This window comes from Phalangium opilio, unplaced genomic scaffold (assembly GCF_054372755.1).
Source record: "Phalangium opilio isolate 3A_F unplaced genomic scaffold, DU_Popi_V2 ptg000390l_1, whole genome shotgun sequence".
Classification (NCBI taxonomy): domain Eukaryota; kingdom Metazoa; phylum Arthropoda; class Arachnida; order Opiliones; family Phalangiidae; genus Phalangium; species Phalangium opilio.
The window spans coordinates 5,800,685-5,819,610 of record NW_028324234.1 but is presented as its reverse complement, the minus strand read 5'-3'; the positions used below and the strand labels follow the sequence as shown (position 1 = coordinate 5,819,610).

Genomic DNA, 18,926 nt, shown 5'->3' with positions numbered 1-18,926 from the left:
AACAAATATTTATATGAAAAAAACCCACCATCATTTAAAAAGATTAAACACCGGTCGACCCAAACCCCCCACTGCCGCGTGCCGTCGGGGTCAAAGTCTAGAAACAACATAAAAACATGTTACAAGTTGAATTCTAAATTAAAAAACTTGAAAATATTTACCGCCGTTTCCACCGGTCTTAGCAATATAACCGGGGTCACTATCAATTGGGCGAAACGATCACCCCGCTTGACAACGTAGGGGGTTTCCCCGACATTTGCGACGACGACTTTTAGGGGTCCCCGATAGTCGGCGTCTATTATTGTTAAGAATTATTATACTTCTACACACTATAAAATAACTAATAAACATACCTATCGTCCCCTCGGCGACAAACAGCCCTTGGGCTGTTAAGCTGCTACGGCCAACAAGGCGGCCGTAGCTGTTCTCGGGCAGCATCACGCCTAACCCAGTCGACACGATTTTGATACCGTGAGGGTCGATTACGGTATCCACTGGACAATATAAGTCCAGCCCGGCCGACTGGGGGGTGGCACGACGGGGAGTAAGCGCTGCCGGATGGATTTTGATCACGGGCAGGCAGGGCAAACGAGGAGCGGTCGAAAAAGACATCTTAAAGTTTTTGGGATAGTGTTTCAGAAACAGAAGTTAAACAACTGATAACTTTCATTTTGAAACACGGGGCTTATATACAAAATTAGCGAGGTCAAATCTAATAGTGTCTAGCCAATACTTTCAAGATTTTTAAAATTCAATAAATAGCCAAAAAGTTAATTAGATATATAGGTATAAAATTACAAAATCTCTCCGAGGTCTAAGTTTTTTTTCGTATGCAAAAAAGTTGTCTAGGTGTGTTTTAAATAATTCAAACGAGATCGTGTTATATAAAAAACCCTTTAGCGAAGGTTAAAAAGAAGTTACTTTGATAAATGCCTAAGGGGACAAATATTATTCGTATGCAAAAGCTTGTTTAGGCGTGTTTCGAATAATTTGAATAATTCTCACGAGATCGCTTTATATAAGAAAAACAATTTATTAGTGAAGGTTAAAACTAATTACTTTGGGAGGGACGGAAATTGTTTTTTTGACATGATTTAAATCTAAATAAATGTATATTAATATTAAACTATAGAGGTATTTTTTATATAGATAGATATCCTAATGTCTTCTATAATCTTTAGTACCAACTCCACAATAAAAAATGTTTTTTAGGTCAAATTAAAAATAGCGTATCAGACATAATTATATTTTTTAAACTCTTAATAAAAAAAACCATGTCTAAGCCTGTATTCTAAAAAAAAATGGCCCTGAGATTTTGGGTATAAAAGCTTGAGCATTGGTATTGGATTCTCACAGTCGATCCAGCCATGAACAAGTACCAAGAGTCTCAATCTATGTTTGAATCTCCACCGTCTTCTCCTAATAATCGACAAGGATCCAGCAACGGTCAACGAACGCTGAGTCAATTTGTAAAACCCGACCCCGTTGAGATCCTCCTCGATTCTGACGACGAGGAGTTTGTCCAGGACGTGTTGCAGAAACACGTTGTCGGCGTCAACGGGGTTGAGGGGTCCTATCGCTTGAGAAGCGACGGGCAATATTTTGAAACTAAAATCCCCCCGCGAAAGGGGGATTTCTACATAGACATCAGTATCTATAAATTTAAAGATATAAAAGACGCCCAGGCGGACAAACTGTGGGAGTGTAGACATAAGCGGCTAAAAAGAGTCGTTGACGCTAAAAACAAAGACGCCATCAAACTCCTTAACGCTTTCCATCGCTTGGTGGACGACGTGAAGAACGACGCAGAAGCCGCTCAGCAGCCGCCTAGCAAAGTACGTATCTATTTAACAATAAATTTACAAACCAAAATGTTTTCTATATTGTTTTTATTTGTGATAGAAATTCAAAAAATGAGCAGTGAGAGCAGCGGCAGCGGTAGCGACTCGGAGGGTAGTGGAGGAGAGGAACACGCACAGGTAAACCGGTACTACACAATTGAGCGGCAGATTGACAAAACGAGTCGCAAGTGGCATTGTAAACAAATCGATTTGCGTATAGCTTTCAAAAATCTGGAAGACATTCCAACGCGAGATTTTTTTCGAATTTTTCGAAAAATTCTCGACGAAGTTATACGTAAATTAGTAACCGAGAATCCCGGGTATAATCGGGTTCGATTTGTTTTAAGCTCCCCCGGATTGACGACCCCTGTTAATATTAAATTTATAAAAATTGACAAATTCACCAGTAAGCGAATTATGCGCACCATCTATAGAGTAACGCAATCTAGTCGGGACTTTGTCTTTAATGGGGAAGATTTTCAGTTTGACATTATTTTTCTAAACCTCGATGCTAATATAGGGACTTATTATAAATCCATAAAAAATAGAACTTTGGTTAATTTGGATTATTTCGTTAAGCAAAATAACCAATTTATTTTTATGGAGAATAATGATAATCTCTGTTTTGCTCGGAGTTTAGTTCTGGGTAAAGAGATGGCCGATCGCAATTTTTATCAACAAAATAAGCAAGGTCCGCCCTTTAACCAGGACAATTTTAACAAACTGAGACGCAATAGCACTCTTCAAGGTAATATTGCAAAAATCTTGCACAGGAAAGCCGGAGTCCCCGAAGGTTTTGTTACTCTAGAAGATATTCAAAAATTTCAAAATTATTTAGTTCCCCATTATCGAATCGTAATCGTTGATGCTGCGAATAATTTTACCATATTTTTCAAAGGCCCCCAAGCTCCTAAATTTATCTATCTATTAAAAATTGGCGACCATATCCACCCCGCAAAAACTTGGCACGGCATGATGGGCGGTTGTGTCTCTTGCGATTTATGCTTAAAATCCTTTTACAAATACGAATTGTTAAAAGAGCATAAATGCCCCGAGGATACAAAACCTTATATATGTTTTCGGTGTCAAGGAGAAGCTTTTCATTTAACTAACGAGGATGCTTTAAAACTTTGCGACGAATGCCACCGCTATTTTTTCCCGGGCCCCTGCTACGAAACTCATTTACTTAATGGCACCTGCGCGAGCCAAAAACGATGTTTAGAATGTGGGCGACTGATGGGTGACGACCACGACTGCAATCCCGAATGCTCTCAGTGTAAAATAGTCCATCCGCCAGGTGAACATTTTGTTATGCCTTTGGAAACCAAAATGAAAGCCTCGCGGTTTATTTATTACGACATTGAGACTATTCTTAGAAATAATATCCACGTCCCCATTTTACTAGTTTGCGACGTAGAGACTGAAGCTGGCTTTGAAACCAAAATTTTTTACGGCGCCAATTGCGTCGAGCAATTTTTAAATTATTTATTTAGCGTAGAGCAGGTAGTTTTGACTGGACAGAAACGTAAAACGTACCAACCGCGCTTTACTAACACTCAAGTCGTAGCTCATTACGCGAAAGCTTTTGATAACTTCTTAATTCTTAACGCTTTAGTCCATAGACACGTCACCCCTGCCGTTATTTTTGACGGCAGTAAAATTCTCATGATTCATCTCGAGGGACCGCAAATTAGATTCCTCGATAGCTTTAATTACATTAGTCAACCTCTGCGTAATTTCACCAGCATGTTTAGCCTCGGCGATGTGGCGAAAGGATTCTTTCCATTTGATTTTCATACCGAAGAAAATCTTAATTACATTGGCGTCATCCCTGAAGCTTCGTACTTTAACGTAGCTCAAATGAAAGCCAATGATTATCGAGATTTTCAAACTTGGTACGCGTCAATGGAAGGATCTATTTACAACATCAAAGAGGAGCTTATTAAATATTGCATTCAAGACGTCAAAGTCCTGAGACAAGGCGTCGAAGCTTTTAGAAAAATTTACGTAGATCTAACCAAATTAGACCCTTTCTGCTTAAAAAATATTACTTTGGCGGGTGCTCTAACCACTATTTATCTTAACAATTACTATAAACCTTACAGCATGGGTATTGTTCCTTCTAACGGCTATAACGCAAAATTTAATCACAGTCAAATTAGCTTAAAATATCTCGCTTGGGTGGAGAAAACTGAAAATATAAAATTGCGCACTGCTTTAAGCTACGGGGGCGAGTACCGCGTGGGTCGCTATTTAGTCGACGGCTATAGCGAAACTCCTCCCAAAATCTACGATTTCCACGGTTGCTACTTTCACGGTTGTCCATGCCAAAAACTTAATGCCTACAATACCCAACTCAAAGCCAGCAACAGATTTCTGTACGAGCGGACCCTAGATAGAGAGCTGTTTATTAAAGAGAAGATGGTCGGGTATGAATATACCTCGATCTTTGAGTGTCAATTTGCTAAGCTTTTAAAAGAAAACGCCGAAGCAAAGGCTTTCTGCAAAAGTTTAACTTTTCGACCTCAAATATCAGCCCGTAGCGCTCTCTATGGGGGACGAACGGAAAATTTTGTTCTTAACTGCCACGTGCAAGGTGAGGAGAAAATTTTCTACAAGGATATTATTTCTTTGTACCCGAAAGTTTGTCGCGATTGTCCGTACCCTAGCGGCCACCCCATAATCTATAGCAGAGATTTTGACAAATCGCCAGGCTGGTATTTTGGCGTTATGAGTTGTCGTCTGCTTCCCCCTCAAGATCTCCACATCCCCTTAATTCCCTTCCGCAGCGGTGGTAAATTAGCCTACGCCCTCTGTCGCACGTGTCTAGAATTGCGAGCGGAAATCTGCGATCACACTGTCAACGAAAGGGCTTTCGAATCAGTCTGGCCAACGGTTGAAGTCTATGCCGCTATGGAGCATGGATATAAACTCCTCGATATATTCGAGGTGTACCATTATCCAAAAACGGAATATTTCTTCGCCCAGTACATGACTGATTTTATCGCCCTAAAAGTGAAGAATTCCGGATTTCCCGCTCACGCGCAAACGCCTCTGCAAAAAGAGGCGTATATCGCTGATATAAACAAGAATGAAAAGCTTTCTCTGACCGTGGCGGATATTCAATCAAATCCTTCACTGCGTAATATCGCTAAAATTAATTTAAATTCTCTTTGGGGTCGCATGGCTCTGAATACGGGAAAGATTCGCAGCATCTTTATCAACAATTATTACGAATTGATACGATACGCGAGCGATTACACTCTGGAATTAGTCGACTTACGGCCAGTTACGGAGTCGATCGCTCTTTTATCGTACAAAGCCAAAAGCGATTACGTTTCGGACTACAAACTGGGGTCGGCCATTGTGGGGAGCTTTGTTTCTTGCTACGGGCGACTCGAATTGAACAAGATGCTGCTTCAATTAGACCGCGCAGCCTTGTATTGTGACACCGACTCGATAATCTACCGCCATCTACCGGGAAAGTTTGACATTCCAACTGGCAATCATATTGGTTGCTGGGCGGATGAACTCGGCGGTGATTATATAACTTCCTTTTGTAGTACCGGTGCCAAAAGTTACTCGTTTCGCACTAGCAAAGGAAAAGAAGTCAAGAAAATTAAAGGGTTGACGTTAAATCGAGAAAATCTTGAAAAACTTGACTTTGAAACCTTTGAAAGTGTAGCGATGAATCCGGAAAAGGAAGTTACAGTCAATGTCCCTTTTAATTTTAAACGGGATAAATACAAGCTGCAGCTAGAGGCCGTTAAAATCACCAAAAGATTTCGCCAAACCTCGAATAAGAGATTGTTGAACGCCGATTTGACAACCAGTCGACCCTACGGTTTCAAAGAGGCAACACCCGCTTCAACATCTCTCTCGCATGAATTACGAGGCTAGGCGAAGACATACTTTTGAGGGCTTGTGGGAATCTTGCGTTCCTATCGAAGCCCTGGCCAAAGACGGTTTCTATCTTGCAGATGTAGAAACACAGACGACGCGCTGCGCCTTTTGCGGCATCGCCTTGTACCAGTGGCGTTGCACGGACCATCCATCGAGGGAACATCGGAAACACAGTCCATCGTGTCCGATGGTTTCCAAAAAACCGTGCAACAACAAACCACTGCGTCAGGGGTTTTCCGAATTCCCGACCAGCGAGGGCGAGGATGTTTGCGAGCCTCTAATCCAAACATGCCCAGCCATCAACAAAGAGCGGTCGGGAAACGAAAAAGTGCGCGTGCGCATAAATCCGTCGTGTTTTCTTCTGTAGTGCGTGTGTACCAACTACCCTCCGAGTCTCGCGTCAACTTTAACCTCCTCAACGTTCAACGCTTCCGCCAGCGTTGTCTGGAATTAGAAGAGAAACTTTTTAAAAAAACAATTACTTCATAGGGGAATTTTTTTTGGGTAAAAGGGTTTCGTTTATATTGTTTAAATATTTTTTAATTTGTGTTTATTAAGGGTCTTTGGGTTTTGGGTTAATTGTATTTTTGATTATATATATATATAAACTGTTAATTAAAATAAAAATGTTTATTAATCAAGATGAATCCAACCGAGTCAGTCTCGCATTCTTTAAAGTTCCAAACACCCGCCCAGTTTCTAATCGTGGGGCCAACGCAAGCGGGGAAAAGTTTTCTTTTAAGTAACTTATTGCAAAATCATCAGCTTATGTTTGACCCACCACATAAAAAGGTTATTTATTGCTACGCCGCCTGGCAGCCAAACTATGAAAAATTGAAACAATTGATTCCGGGAATTCAATTTATTCAAGGCTTGCCAACGGCGGATCCGGACTTTTGGGAAATGAATCGCGACTCCTACTTGATACTAGACGACTTAGCTAGCCAATTATTTAAACAAGCTCATATTGCCGATTTAGTGTGCGTGTCGTCGCATCATTTAGGGTATACGGTTATTATTATTACTCAACAACTGTTTCCCAAGGGTAGCCAATCGCGGATAATTTCTCAAAACTCTTCCTATTTTATAATAATGAAAAATCCTCGAGATGTCGCCTCTATTAGATATTTGGCGCAACAAATAAGTCCAGATAACCCGAAGCGTATTACGGAGGCGTACAGACTAGCCACTAGAGAACCCTATAGCTATTTGTTAATTGATTTAAAACAAGAAACTCCGGAAAATTTACGATTAAGGTCGCGAGTTCTACCTCACGAATCACCTATGTATGTCTATGTCGATTAAATTTAATTGTCATTTGAATAATGGCCCCACGCGTTAAACGTCGATCAGCAAAACGCTCCCGGCTCGTCGTAGCGCGTCCCTCGACCAAGTTTGCCAAATTTGTCCCTTATTTACAGAGTTTGCGTCAAACTAGCTGTAAACAACGGCGAACCCTCTTAAACAATAGTAGCGCGCCTCAATTAAAGAGCATTCAGACAATTTGTAAGAATTTAAAGGGCGGGGGTATTTATTTGAGTAAAGACCGCAAGAAAAAGCTAGCAAAGTACAAGAAAATTATTAGACAACTCGGATCAAGTACCTTGTCGCAGAAAAGCAAAAAAAAGCTGTTGTTGCAGCAATCAGGTGGTTTTCTTACGACGTTGCTTGCCGCAATCTTGCCTTCGATTGTCCAAGCCATAGCTGCTAAACTATGAAACAAATGGTTCTTGTACCGGCGTCTGCAGTAACTTCAACAGCTGCCCAAGAGCACTCTGCTTTGGACCGAGAGATTGAGGATATTTTAAAATCGCCATTGAATGCCTACGATAAATTATATAAATATTTAGACGCTTTTAAGAAATATTTAAGTATTGAGAAACAAATTCCTTTACCTAAATTTGAGGTCGTAACACAGGCAATGTCTAATGTCCCCACGCCACCATTACCGGTCACCCCTAAAATGCCCCCGCGAAAAAAACAATTGTCATGGCCGAGCTATGCCACGTCATCACCGACAACAAGCGCTTCGGGCAGTTCTTTTACTACGCCTAAACGAGCCGAGCCTCGGCAAAAGGTTTTCAAAAGCGAAACGGCTGCGGGGACACCAACACCAGAAGATTTTTACCAACAATTTGGGCCGACCTATGTTGGAGATATGGTGAAACGGCAAGCCGAAGTTCTTGCGAATCATTTGCAAAACACATTTTTCACGCCAAAAAGAGAGCTAGAAGAAGGAGCTGTCGGTTATGCAAATCGTGACGACGATTTACAAGAGGAAATTGTCGATGAACAAGAGAATTTAGCGGAGGAAAACGGGGACAATTTAACGGACTTGGAAAACCTGTTTGAGACGGCCTCCGCTAAACAGAAAAACAAGAAAAAAAAGAAAAAACCTCGGAAAAAGAAAGACGAACTCCAAAACTTAGGACCGCTGGTTCCATCTAACGAGAGGAGAAAGAGGCATAATAAATGGCGCGATATTGATTAATAAAAAAAAAAATGTAATATTTAGACAAATAAAAAATTGTTTTATTGCGAACAATATCTGTGTACATGTTTTTTTAAATGTAAAGATAAATATAATAAAGCGACATAGTCGTTAAGTTTAAGATTCTGGTCATAGATGGCGTCTAATATCGTCTTTCTAGCTACGCCCTTACAGCGGAGTGCTAGGTACAGACTACAATGCAGACCGCACAGTTGAAAGAATGGATGTTGAATTTGTTGTTTATTGTAAACAACTCGTTTCCCGTATCGTTTTAAATTAACTTTATAGTATCGCGGCGAATTTCCGTAAGTGCAAAACATTTCCACCGTGTCATTGTTAGAAAAGCACGCTATCCAATGTTCTCCAGCCTCTCCAGCTGCTTCATTATTGAATATAAAGCAAAATTTGGACCTTTTTGGCCGTTCTGGGAGTCTGTTTACTGGGAAGCATCCTAAATAGTAGGGTCGCGTTCTTTTGTCGCAAGTTAAGAGAGCGTTTATTTGCGAAGTGTTCATAATTTAGTCTCGGGTAACGAGACTTTTTGTAGTTCGGCGCCGTAAAAAACACCCAAAATTTGCTCCCCCTTTAAATCCGCTACGCGATAGACGGGCGGTGACCTGGGTATGACGTCAACAACTCGAAATATTTCGTCAGTAAAGGTGCCTCCCGAGCTGGTTTTTCTAAATACTCTACTAGCTATAGAAAGACGCACGTGATCGCCAACTTTAAGCCTCGGTGCGTATCGATTAATTCCGTTTGATTTCCCGTACAGTTTATTCCAAATGATTGATTCGTTATCTATATTAACATGAACCGGTGCAATTCCAGTAGTTGAATGAACCCGTTCATTATAGGCTTGAGTAATTAAAGGTAAATATTTAACGTAATTTTTATTCCCCGTGGCCGTAATAACCCGGGCAATTTGTTCCTTAATTGTTCTAATAAAGCGTTCCGCTAAACTAGCCTTATGCTGACTCCTGGCAAAATGTATTTGCACATTGTTTCGTTTCAAGAAGGAGGCAAAGTTGCGCGAACTAAATTCCCCACCGTAGTCCGTGTATATTTTTAAAGGGATCCTCTCTCGAAATATTTTTTTAAAAGCTTCGATAACCTCGCCAGATGTTTTGTTTCTAAGAGGTACTGTCCATCCGTAGCGGCTTAAGACGTCAATGACGCACAAAACATAGCGAACATTTTTATTAAAACGTTTTAATTTCGGTAGATCCAACAAATCAGCTTGAAAAACGTCATCGATAGTCGAGGCGTACACTTGGTTGGTTTTGAATCGGAATTTTCGAAATCGATGTTTCGTGTAGGCAGGTTGTTTCTCGAGAAAGGCGATTAATTTTGCTTTTGGCACGTCCGGTAAGGCCTTTTGTAATCTGGCTAGCGACCCATAAGCGGCCGGATTTGCCACGTCGTAATAAATTTTTCTAATTTTAGCATCCATGTCTTGACAAGTATAAATAACGACTAAATGGTTTCCCAATAAACAACTTTATTTAATACACGCAAAGGTATTTTATAAAAACAATATCAGTTAAACAAATACGATATATCAATACATTTATCTTAATAGCCATAAATCAAGGCATTCTTTAAATCGGCAAAACTGTTGACAAAATAAGCGTAAATATCCTCTTGATCCTCGATCCATCCGTGGTCGGTCTCAAATTGATGCAAAATTTTCTCACGATCCAGTTGAGGCAGCGCTTCGTGCAAATTACGCTCGACTCGATCGCTGAAATTTGTGTCAAATTCCGAGCAGCTTTGAGAGTGGCATATTTGTTTTCGACACTCGACGTTGGCGCAAGTGGAAGTGACGTCAAACAAGGTGGTAGTGAGCTCGTTTAAAATTAATTCGCGCATGCGACAGACAGCTATCCCTTTAGCCTTGAGATCCTCGTCAATCAACGGCTTTAAGTCGATCAACGTCTGCCATCCTGTTTTGTTCAGGCTAAATCCTTCGCTGGTGCTAAAGTTGAGGAAATAACGACTGCCGCTACCTCGTTCATAGTATCGAAGATCGATTAGACGTTCATCTTTCGAGTTGACGAAGCATTCCAGCTTGATGCGCTCTTTGACGGGCAACCAAATATGATAGCGAGGTATTTTTCCGTCAAAAAAGGACGTGAGTTCATTTTGAAACCGAAACAAAGCGTACCAGGCGTTAGGTTTTAATATAGTTTTTGTACGCGTATCCGATCTTTGAATTAATATTTTAGGTTCAATAGATTCAATGACGCAAATATCGAGCTTTGGCGTGACGGTGTGTACTTGGTGCATCTTGGCTCGCGACTGATATTGTATTTATAAAGTTTTAGTCTTTTATACGTTGGGGTGATTATAAATAATTTCTCTGTTTTTAGATATTATTAATTGGTTGTTTGGAAATTCGGCCATGACAATGCACGTGACGTTTTCGGTTAGCGGAGAGCTAAATCTTAACGATAATCGCAAGTTACCAGTCTGGGGCATGGAATTTAGACCTAACGAAGCGAGATGCTCTCTACTCAAATCAAAAACAACGACAAAAAAGCCCTTCTTATATAAATCGTAAGAAATAATATTTCCTCGGTCAAGACCTAATATCTCGAGACCCTCGAATAAAGAATTGTAACATCTAACGTACTGGTCGTCGTCAAAATTGGGCGTAAAGGGGATATCGGGATAATTTTGCGAATTTAAAGAGAATTGCATGAAATCGAGTTTGAAGTGTTGGAGATCCAGGGGGTTGGAAGTTGCTTCCCCTACAAATTTTTTATTAGTAACGAAAGCCACGACAGTTCGCGAGGGTAATTGCCCCGTAAACAAGCTGTCCCTAATAAAATCTTGCGTTCCGGTGGTTATTAAGAAATTTTTCATAACAATAGAGTTTACTTCGTAGCGAGCGTTTATTCCCGAGTTTAACATCTGGGCGTGAGCTAGTTGCAGTTCGGGATTAACCTCAATTTCGCGCGTAAACAAAGTGCATTCCGTTAAATCAATCTTATACTTTTTGCCCTGCTCATTGTGAATAATAGCGAAATCCGTGGAGCTTCGATGAAGTCTAATTCGCACCTCGATATTATCTAGTAAGAATTTGGGCGTTTTGAACATATCCAAAAATAATTCGCCAATTACATCGCACGTCTTTGATTGGGCCACGCGTTTAGCGCGACGACCAATACCATTATCTTCTTTGTTAATATTGGCGTTATCTAAAGCCGTCGCCGGTTCGATAATGGTATCCAAATAATATAACATAGAAGTTAACCAAGAATTGGCCGCCGTTTGTCCATAATTTAAAAGTATTTTAAAATAGGCCATATATGGGTACATATTATTAGGTTGCTGGACAGCGATGCCATTGAGAAATAATTCTACTTGACAAAATAGCGAGGCAATTATTAAATTTGTCACCGAGACTTTCTTTTCCGCATCTGGAACGGCCGTGCCGTCCTCGTGCAAAACGCGAAATTTTACTCTCAAAAGAGTTTTAGTCAAATCATGATAATTGTTAGAGGGGGGAATGATAAATTCTACATATTTAGCATTAGTTAGTGGGGCAATGGGATAATGAGCAGTCGTTTTAGTCCCAACAATATTATTATTCACCACTGGCTTTTCAAATACTTCAAAGTCGGAAAGAACACTTTCGTAGGTCGACATGTTTAGTCTAGAAAATCGCGTTTAGTGCGTCGCTTAACACGTTTGCTCCGGCTTGTTTTAGCAGTCCTCTTTCGTTTTCGGCCCGTCCCGCTTTGAGTGTTGACGAACCGGTCCACGCCTTTATGTAGTAGGGAATTTATAGATTGTTTGACATTTCTTTTAATCGATTCTCGAGGTGATATTCCGGGGTTTTGGGCATCGCTAATTACTCTACTCGTTAACCCAACAGCTTCGGACGCTAAAGTACTAATGGCCGGCCTAATAAAGGGTGTAATTTTGCGCAATAAAGAATTAAAGATACCGCCAACACTAAAACGACCTCCGGATTGGAAAACGTTTGCGTGTAAAGCCGGAAGGGAGGATCCTCTTTGGAAATACAGAGTGTATCTATTAGGTACCATTGCTTCTGGGCTATTGACGTCGACGCCTAAAAAACAGTTTAATATATACTTTGCCCAAATTAAACGGAATATTTTCCCCGTAATCGGATTTCAATTCAATTTCAATTTCTTGTATATCGCTGGTTGAAATTGGATAAAAGTCGATATTATTAAATATTTCCTGGTTCTCCTCGTCTAGCAGCGAAAAAGCCGGCATTTTTATGAAACGTAGCAGAGGAGCTTGACCACCACCCACTACTTGTTGACGGATAATATTGGTATAAACAAACATGGCATCGACGCCTCTCATGATATCAGCGGGATACTCCGAAGTCTCGTTATTGATATACCGATCCAACTGATTACTACTAAAACCTAGCAATCGTCCCAGTCCTCGGCCGGGTGTTGTTTTGGGAAACAAAATGGAAACCGTATCGTTCAGTTTTGAAACCGTCACGGTTCCGTCTACATTCTGCGTAAATTTTAGACTTTTCCTATGCGCCGGGGACATGGCTTCGCCCATGGCACTTAAAACATCGCTAATATGATAATAAACCCCGGGAGGAATTTCACATGCAAAATTGTCAACTCGTTTGCCTTGAGGGTTATCCTGTTGATATCCGGGTAGGGACGGCTGGTCAGCCATATTTGGGTCTTCTGGAAATCTATCCACATCGTATTCGCTAGTCCAAAAATTATTATCCGCTGTCAGGGTCATTATTCTTAATCGAGGATTTACCAGAGCCACTCCCGAATGACTGTGTTGAAAAAATTCTCCCTCTTCGGGAATGTTAAATAACTTGGCCATTGGTCCAGCTACCGAGACGCGAACACCTGGCTCTATTTCGATACGAACATAAAATCTATCTTCCAGAGCATTTTTGAGAATGTACATTTTAAAATACTGGCGAGGCATATATTCTTGAACCCCCAATAACTGGTTTATGATTTTTAAATGTAAAGAGAAGGGAATTACGGCCCCGCTTGCCGTAAAATCGCAAATATAATCGCCCGCGGGTATTTTGATTTTTGCGACACTAGTCTTAGTAAATAGATGCATTAGTGAGTCATGAACGCGATAATTTACAAATGTGTCATTAGTTGTTTTGAAATGCGTAAAATTACGCTCTAAAGGTTTAGTGGATAGAAACGTCCCACCAACGTATTCAGCTTCTAAATTTAATATATCACGCAATTCCTTTGGGAAGAGCATTTCAATTTTTGCCGGACAATGGATTCTAAAATAATGCTCCGCTCCTTGCTTAATAACGCTAAATTCGGCCTGATGTAATCTTAAAGGGTCAAAATTGCGCGCAGTTATTTGGAGGTTTTCGGCAATTTCTTCATAAATCTTATAATCATCTGTCGATCTAAACTCGCCTGACACTTTAAAAAAGAAATAAAGCCAGGGTTCTTCCCAGGGGGTATAGCGCTTTATGGTTCTATTGACTCGATATTCTATGTATGCATTGTCTTTGTCTATAGTATATTCTTCTAACGTCATGCTCAAGGGTCCTAGTTGGTGTTTTCCGGAGTAATATCTATCGGGGTCAGCGCCAAGCAATTTAGCTACTTGGGGAGAAAATTTAATTTCCACCCATTCTGGTGTTTTGAAATTATACACGATAGCATACCCCCAATTATCTACTGTGTGGTATGTTACTTGAATTTTTTTAAATACTAATTTTTCTAAAGTGTTGGCTACGGCTCGATAAAGCCCTTCGGCGTTTTTCTCTGGCGTTTTACTGGCTTTAAAAGTTTGAGGTAAGAACAATACTGTGTAATTGTCATAATCTTCAGGGTTAATAGGCTTAGGCTCTTCGGGAATAATTGGTTCAGGCTTTTTTTTCGGCGGATCAACCGGCTGCGGAAACAAGGGTTTTTCATCAACCGGTGGTGGGGAGGGAGTCGGTAATACGGGTAGCTCTGGAGATGAGGGGGGTGTGGGCGAAGGTGTGGGTGTTAATGGTTCAAAGGGGGCGAGGGGTCTTGAGCGTGGGGGCGGTGGTGGAGTGGAGGGTTTTGGGGGTGGTGGCGGAGAAGAGGCTTTCGGGGGCGGTGGTAGGGTTTGTTTCGGGGCTGGTGGTGCTGGTGCCGGTGGAGGAGAGGGAGGTTTTGGGGGTGGTGGCGGCGAAGAGGTTTTCGGGGGCGGTGGTAGGGTTTGTTTCGGGGCTGGTGGTGCTGGTGCCGGTGGAGGAGAGGGAGGTTTTGGGGGTGGTGGCGGAGAAAAGGTTTTCGGGGGCGGTGGTAGGGTTTGTTTCGGGGCTGGTGGTGCTGGTGCCGGTGGAGGAGAGGGAGGTTTTGGGGGTGGTGGCGGAGAAGAGGTTTTCGGGGGCGGTGGTAGGGTTTGTTTCGGGGCTGGTGGTGCTGGTGCCGGTGGAGGAGAGGGAGGTTTTGGGGGTGGTGGCGGCGAAGAGGTTTTCGGGGGCGGTGGTAGGGTTTGTTTCGGGGCTGGTGGTGCTGGTGCCGGTGGAGGAGAGGGAGGTTTCGGGGGTGGTGGAGGAGAGGAGCGTCTCGGGGGTGGTGGAGGAGGGGTTATTTTGGGTGGTGGTGAAGGTTTTCGTTTTGGAGGAGGGGTTATTTTGGGTGGTGGTGAAGGTTTTCGTTTTGGAGGAGGGGTTATTTTGGGTGGTGGTGAAGGTTTTCGTTTTGGAGGAGGGGTTATTTTGGGTGGTGGTGAAGGTTTTCGTTTTGGAAGAGGGGTTATTTTGGGTGGCTGTGGTTGTACAGGTACTACGGGCTTAGCTGCAGTAATAGGAATTGGAAGAAAGGGAGTAGTTCGCGGTAAAATAGGCATAGATGGGGCTACAGGCTTATATTCCGGTTGAGGTTTTTTTCTTATCGACGGAACTTCGTGGCTTGTTTTACGTTTAATGGCGGCTTTGGGAATGTACTTGTAATCAAATTTTTTTTTTAAACTATCTCCAACATTATCAATTTCGATTTCCACGTAATTATTAGTGTAATTTAAACTTATATTTTTAGCATGCTTTGATACAGGATATTTTGATATATATGGAACATCCTCGTAATTATTCTCTTTAAATTCAAATAGCGTGGTCAAGGGGGAATCAGCTGGTATTTTGAACCGTATGTTTTCCTCTCCTAAAACTTGCAGGTAAACGGGAAAGTTTGTATCTAACTGTTTTCCCAGGGCCCCGTCTTTATATTTATTCACTAATTTAAAAGATAATTTGCCTTTTAAATACGGATGACTGTTTACATCATCATTTAACAGCTCGACAAAATTTTGGGGCAGTTCGTACTCTTTGGTCTTGGTATAACGATTGACAGGTATCTCTATTTTTTGATATTCAACAGGCTCTCGAACAGCTGCATAGTTGCCATGGTTTGGGTCACTTACAACCTGAATTTCAAACTTGTTAAACTCTTCGCTTATATTCACCCAATGATTTGGAAATATGATTTCTGCCAGCCCAACTTCATAATCGCTACTCAAGTTAAGAGGTTGATGCAAATAATTTTTAAAACTTGATTGGGTATTGTTTGGGTATATATCTAAACACGTATTAGACGCTAAAGTTAAAAAAAAGTCGTCATTCATGACTAACGCCTGTTTATCAACTAACCCCAACTTCTTAAACAAACCTTATTTTATACATAAAAAGATCGGGCATAGCTCGGTAGACTGGCCGGGATTTGAACTCGCCACCTTTTTAGGTATTACACTAGTAGACCCTGCCTTTAACCACTGAGCTATGGACGATCTTAAAATACACGCCGTTTATCTTCATCAAAAAAAACTTTAAAAAATTCTTAAACTTTTAAAGTCGTTACCCTTGAAAAATCTACGTAGCTAGGTAATTGACCTTACCCGATTCCGATAAAAAAGACAACGCCCTGACTAGTTCGAGCCGGTTTTCAACTTGTTTGATGCAGTTATTATATAAGACGTTGGGCTTTAATAGTACGTTTCAGGGTGTGGTCGACAGGGTGTGGTCCTTAAAAAATAAATTTTTTTATCTAGAGAACTTGTTTAATATTAAATCTGCTCTCGGTCATTTAGTATATAAGCTCTGTGTTTCGCGGAGAAAGTTATCAGTTGCTCAGTTATGCTCTTAAAAGTCCAACTAAAGATGTCTTGCTTTAACTCGTGCCGCTTTTGTTGGGTGAGTAAAGACCAAACTCAATTTTCCAACGGAAAAGGGACCAATTTCGATTATGCCAACTGTCTCTTCTCGGGCATTGCCTGAAAAGGGACCAATTTCGATTCATGGGATAGATTTACGTAGCTTTTCCGTACAATCTCGGCTTTGCTACATGTGGCTGCACAAAAAGTTGCGTAAATTTGTCAGAAGTCGCAATTTCTATCGCGACTTCTCCTGACAGAGTGACCAAGCCATCAGTAAGCTATTTTCGTGCATCCTGATGGCTAATGTCGAGGAGGTTCATGAATCGACCTTCATTGCAGTGTGATATGCGTCCATACAACGGACTATTGCAATGAAGGAAAATCGAGTTTAAGTTAAGTCCTGCTACTTCTTCCGCGGCAAGACTTAATTTGACGTGTTTTCCATTGGTCTCTTGAAAGTTGCGTAAAATTTGTGTGAAGTCGGCTCAGCCATAAGAATGCACGAGCAAAGCCTTTTGGTTGTGGTTCGATTTCATTCGCAAGGTCGGGCTGACGCTGCAATGAAGGAGAAGTTCTGGCTCAAACAACCAGACCAGAACAAGAAGACCAAGCCTCGCAGTGGCTCGGATGTAACTTCCTTCGGGAGGTAAAGGGTCAACGCAGAATTTTATCGGCCCGTACAACCCGACAAGCCGTGCCAGCGCATAAGGTTCTGCGTACCCTGCACCAAATGGAACACGTTCTCTTCAGTGAGGCCTTGACTTCGATGTCCTTCTCAAACTTAACAGCTGTTCGCTCGATCAACGTGGATAAGATTCGGAGCCGAAATGCCCAAGATCTTCCTGAATCAATAGAGGCATGTACCACCAGAGTGCCTGAACAAAGCTAGTGGCCGACGCCCCGCTAGAGTGAATGCCACGTTGATGTCGTGAAATTGTTAATAAAACGCGGCGCTAATTACGATTTAAAGAGCGGCTTTCAGTTAAGATTTCGACTAAAATATCAAGTTTTGAAAATCAAAATGTCACTTTGAGCAAGATGCTTTTTACGCCAAAGATAAAAACAACTACCTTCAAAATTTCGATTTAAAGACATTAGCGGTAAAAGTAGCGGTAAATATTTCTGGTTTTAATTTAATTTTTGTTTATATTTATATTCTTGTTATTCTCTATTTATATTCTTGTTATTCTCTATTTTATTGTATATATTATTTGGTATTTGTTATTAAAAAATCTTTATTTATATGTTTATCTTTGTTTCTCAGACATACTTTAAAGGTTTTATGGCGGGAAATTCAAACAAGAATCTTACAAAATAACTAGACTGGTTTATTAAAAGAACTACAGCTTGTTTTGGGGGAAAAATGGGTAAAACCCCTCTAAAGAGTCATAGCATGCTGGAAGGTAGGGTTGGTCAGGTAGGAGTTTAGCTTAATCTTTGTTTGCAAGTTTGGTGGATGAGGAGAGGGCGGCCATCTTGGGGTGGCGGCCATCTTGGATCTCTGCGCAACTAGGTAGTCCCTACTACTGCCGAGATATTAAGCAAAATGTTCGTCAACTTTGGTATCGTCTCACTTATTTTTATTATGTTACTTATGATTTTTGCACTAAACTTTGGAGGCTCATAATTAACTCTTGTTCTACAAGAGATACTGGGATCTCCTTTGGATATGTTATAGTACTCTTTGCTCCCCATACAAGGATACTTTAAACTTGAGGCTACCTCAATATCGTCGTCAACTTACTTTTTGTCTCACTTATTGTTAGAAGGTTACTTTTGATTTTTGAAAATATACTTTGCAGGCTCGTAACTCTGTTTCTACTGGAGATACGGGGATGTCCTTTGAGTATGTTATAGACCAATTTGTCCTTCATCTAGCCATACTAAGAATTAGGGCTACGACAAACAGTAGTCGAGTAATTAAGCTAATCGTATACAAACAAACCCCTCCATAGGAAATACATTAGACTAAATTCTGGAGGCTCGTAACTCTGGTTCTACCAGAGATACGGGGATGTAAATAATGTGACCTTGACGCAAATGTTCGGATAATTATAAAGGTCTTTGCATGTTCCAAGCAAAAAAAAAAAACTTCGCGGTTTTGAACCTGTGGCCTTCCGGGAGTGAGGCGGATGCGATAACCGCTACACTAAAGATTTGTTGTTATTTTTAATCGAAGCAACAGGGTCAAGTAATTAAGCAATACGTGAACAAACAAACCCCTCCATAGAAAATGCATTAGACTATACTTTGCAGGCTCGTAACTCTGTTTCTACTGGAGATACGGGGATGTCCTTCGAGTATGTTATAGACCAATTTGTCCCCCATCTAGCCATATTAAGAATTAGGGCTACGACAAACAGTAGTCGAGTAATGAAGCTAATCGTAAACAAACAAACCCCTCCATAGAAATACATTAGACTAAATTCTGGAGGCTCGTAACTCTGGTTCAACCAGAGATACGGGGATGTAAATAATGTGACCTTGACACAAATGTTCGGATAATTATAAAGGTCTTTGCATGTTCCAAGTAAAAAAAAAAAAACTTCGCGGTTTCGAACCTGTGG

The 18,926-nt window shown here is 41.1% G+C and overlaps 1 protein-coding gene and 1 long non-coding RNA gene across 2 annotated transcripts; both read left to right on the top strand.

Annotated features, from left to right (window-relative positions):
- Nucleotides 1-1,367: 1,367 nt before the first annotated feature.
- Nucleotides 1,368-6,221, top strand: LOC149596507 (uncharacterized). The gene is made up of 3 exons (XM_089861483.1): nucleotides 1,368-1,835; nucleotides 1,903-1,979; nucleotides 5,822-6,221. Exons 1-2 carry the CDS (start codon nucleotides 1,368-1,370, stop codon nucleotides 1,915-1,917), a joined length of 483 nt encoding a protein of 160 aa, XP_089717609.1. The 3' UTR covers nucleotides 1,918-1,979; nucleotides 5,822-6,221.
- Nucleotides 6,222-15,904: 9,683 nt separating this feature from the next.
- On the top strand, nucleotides 15,905-17,605 carry LOC149596506 (uncharacterized). The gene is made up of 2 exons (XR_016379387.1): nucleotides 15,905-16,396; nucleotides 16,903-17,605. It is a non-coding gene; the product is annotated as an uncharacterized LOC149596506 (long non-coding RNA).
- The last annotated feature ends 1,321 nt before the right edge of the window (nucleotides 17,606-18,926 follow it).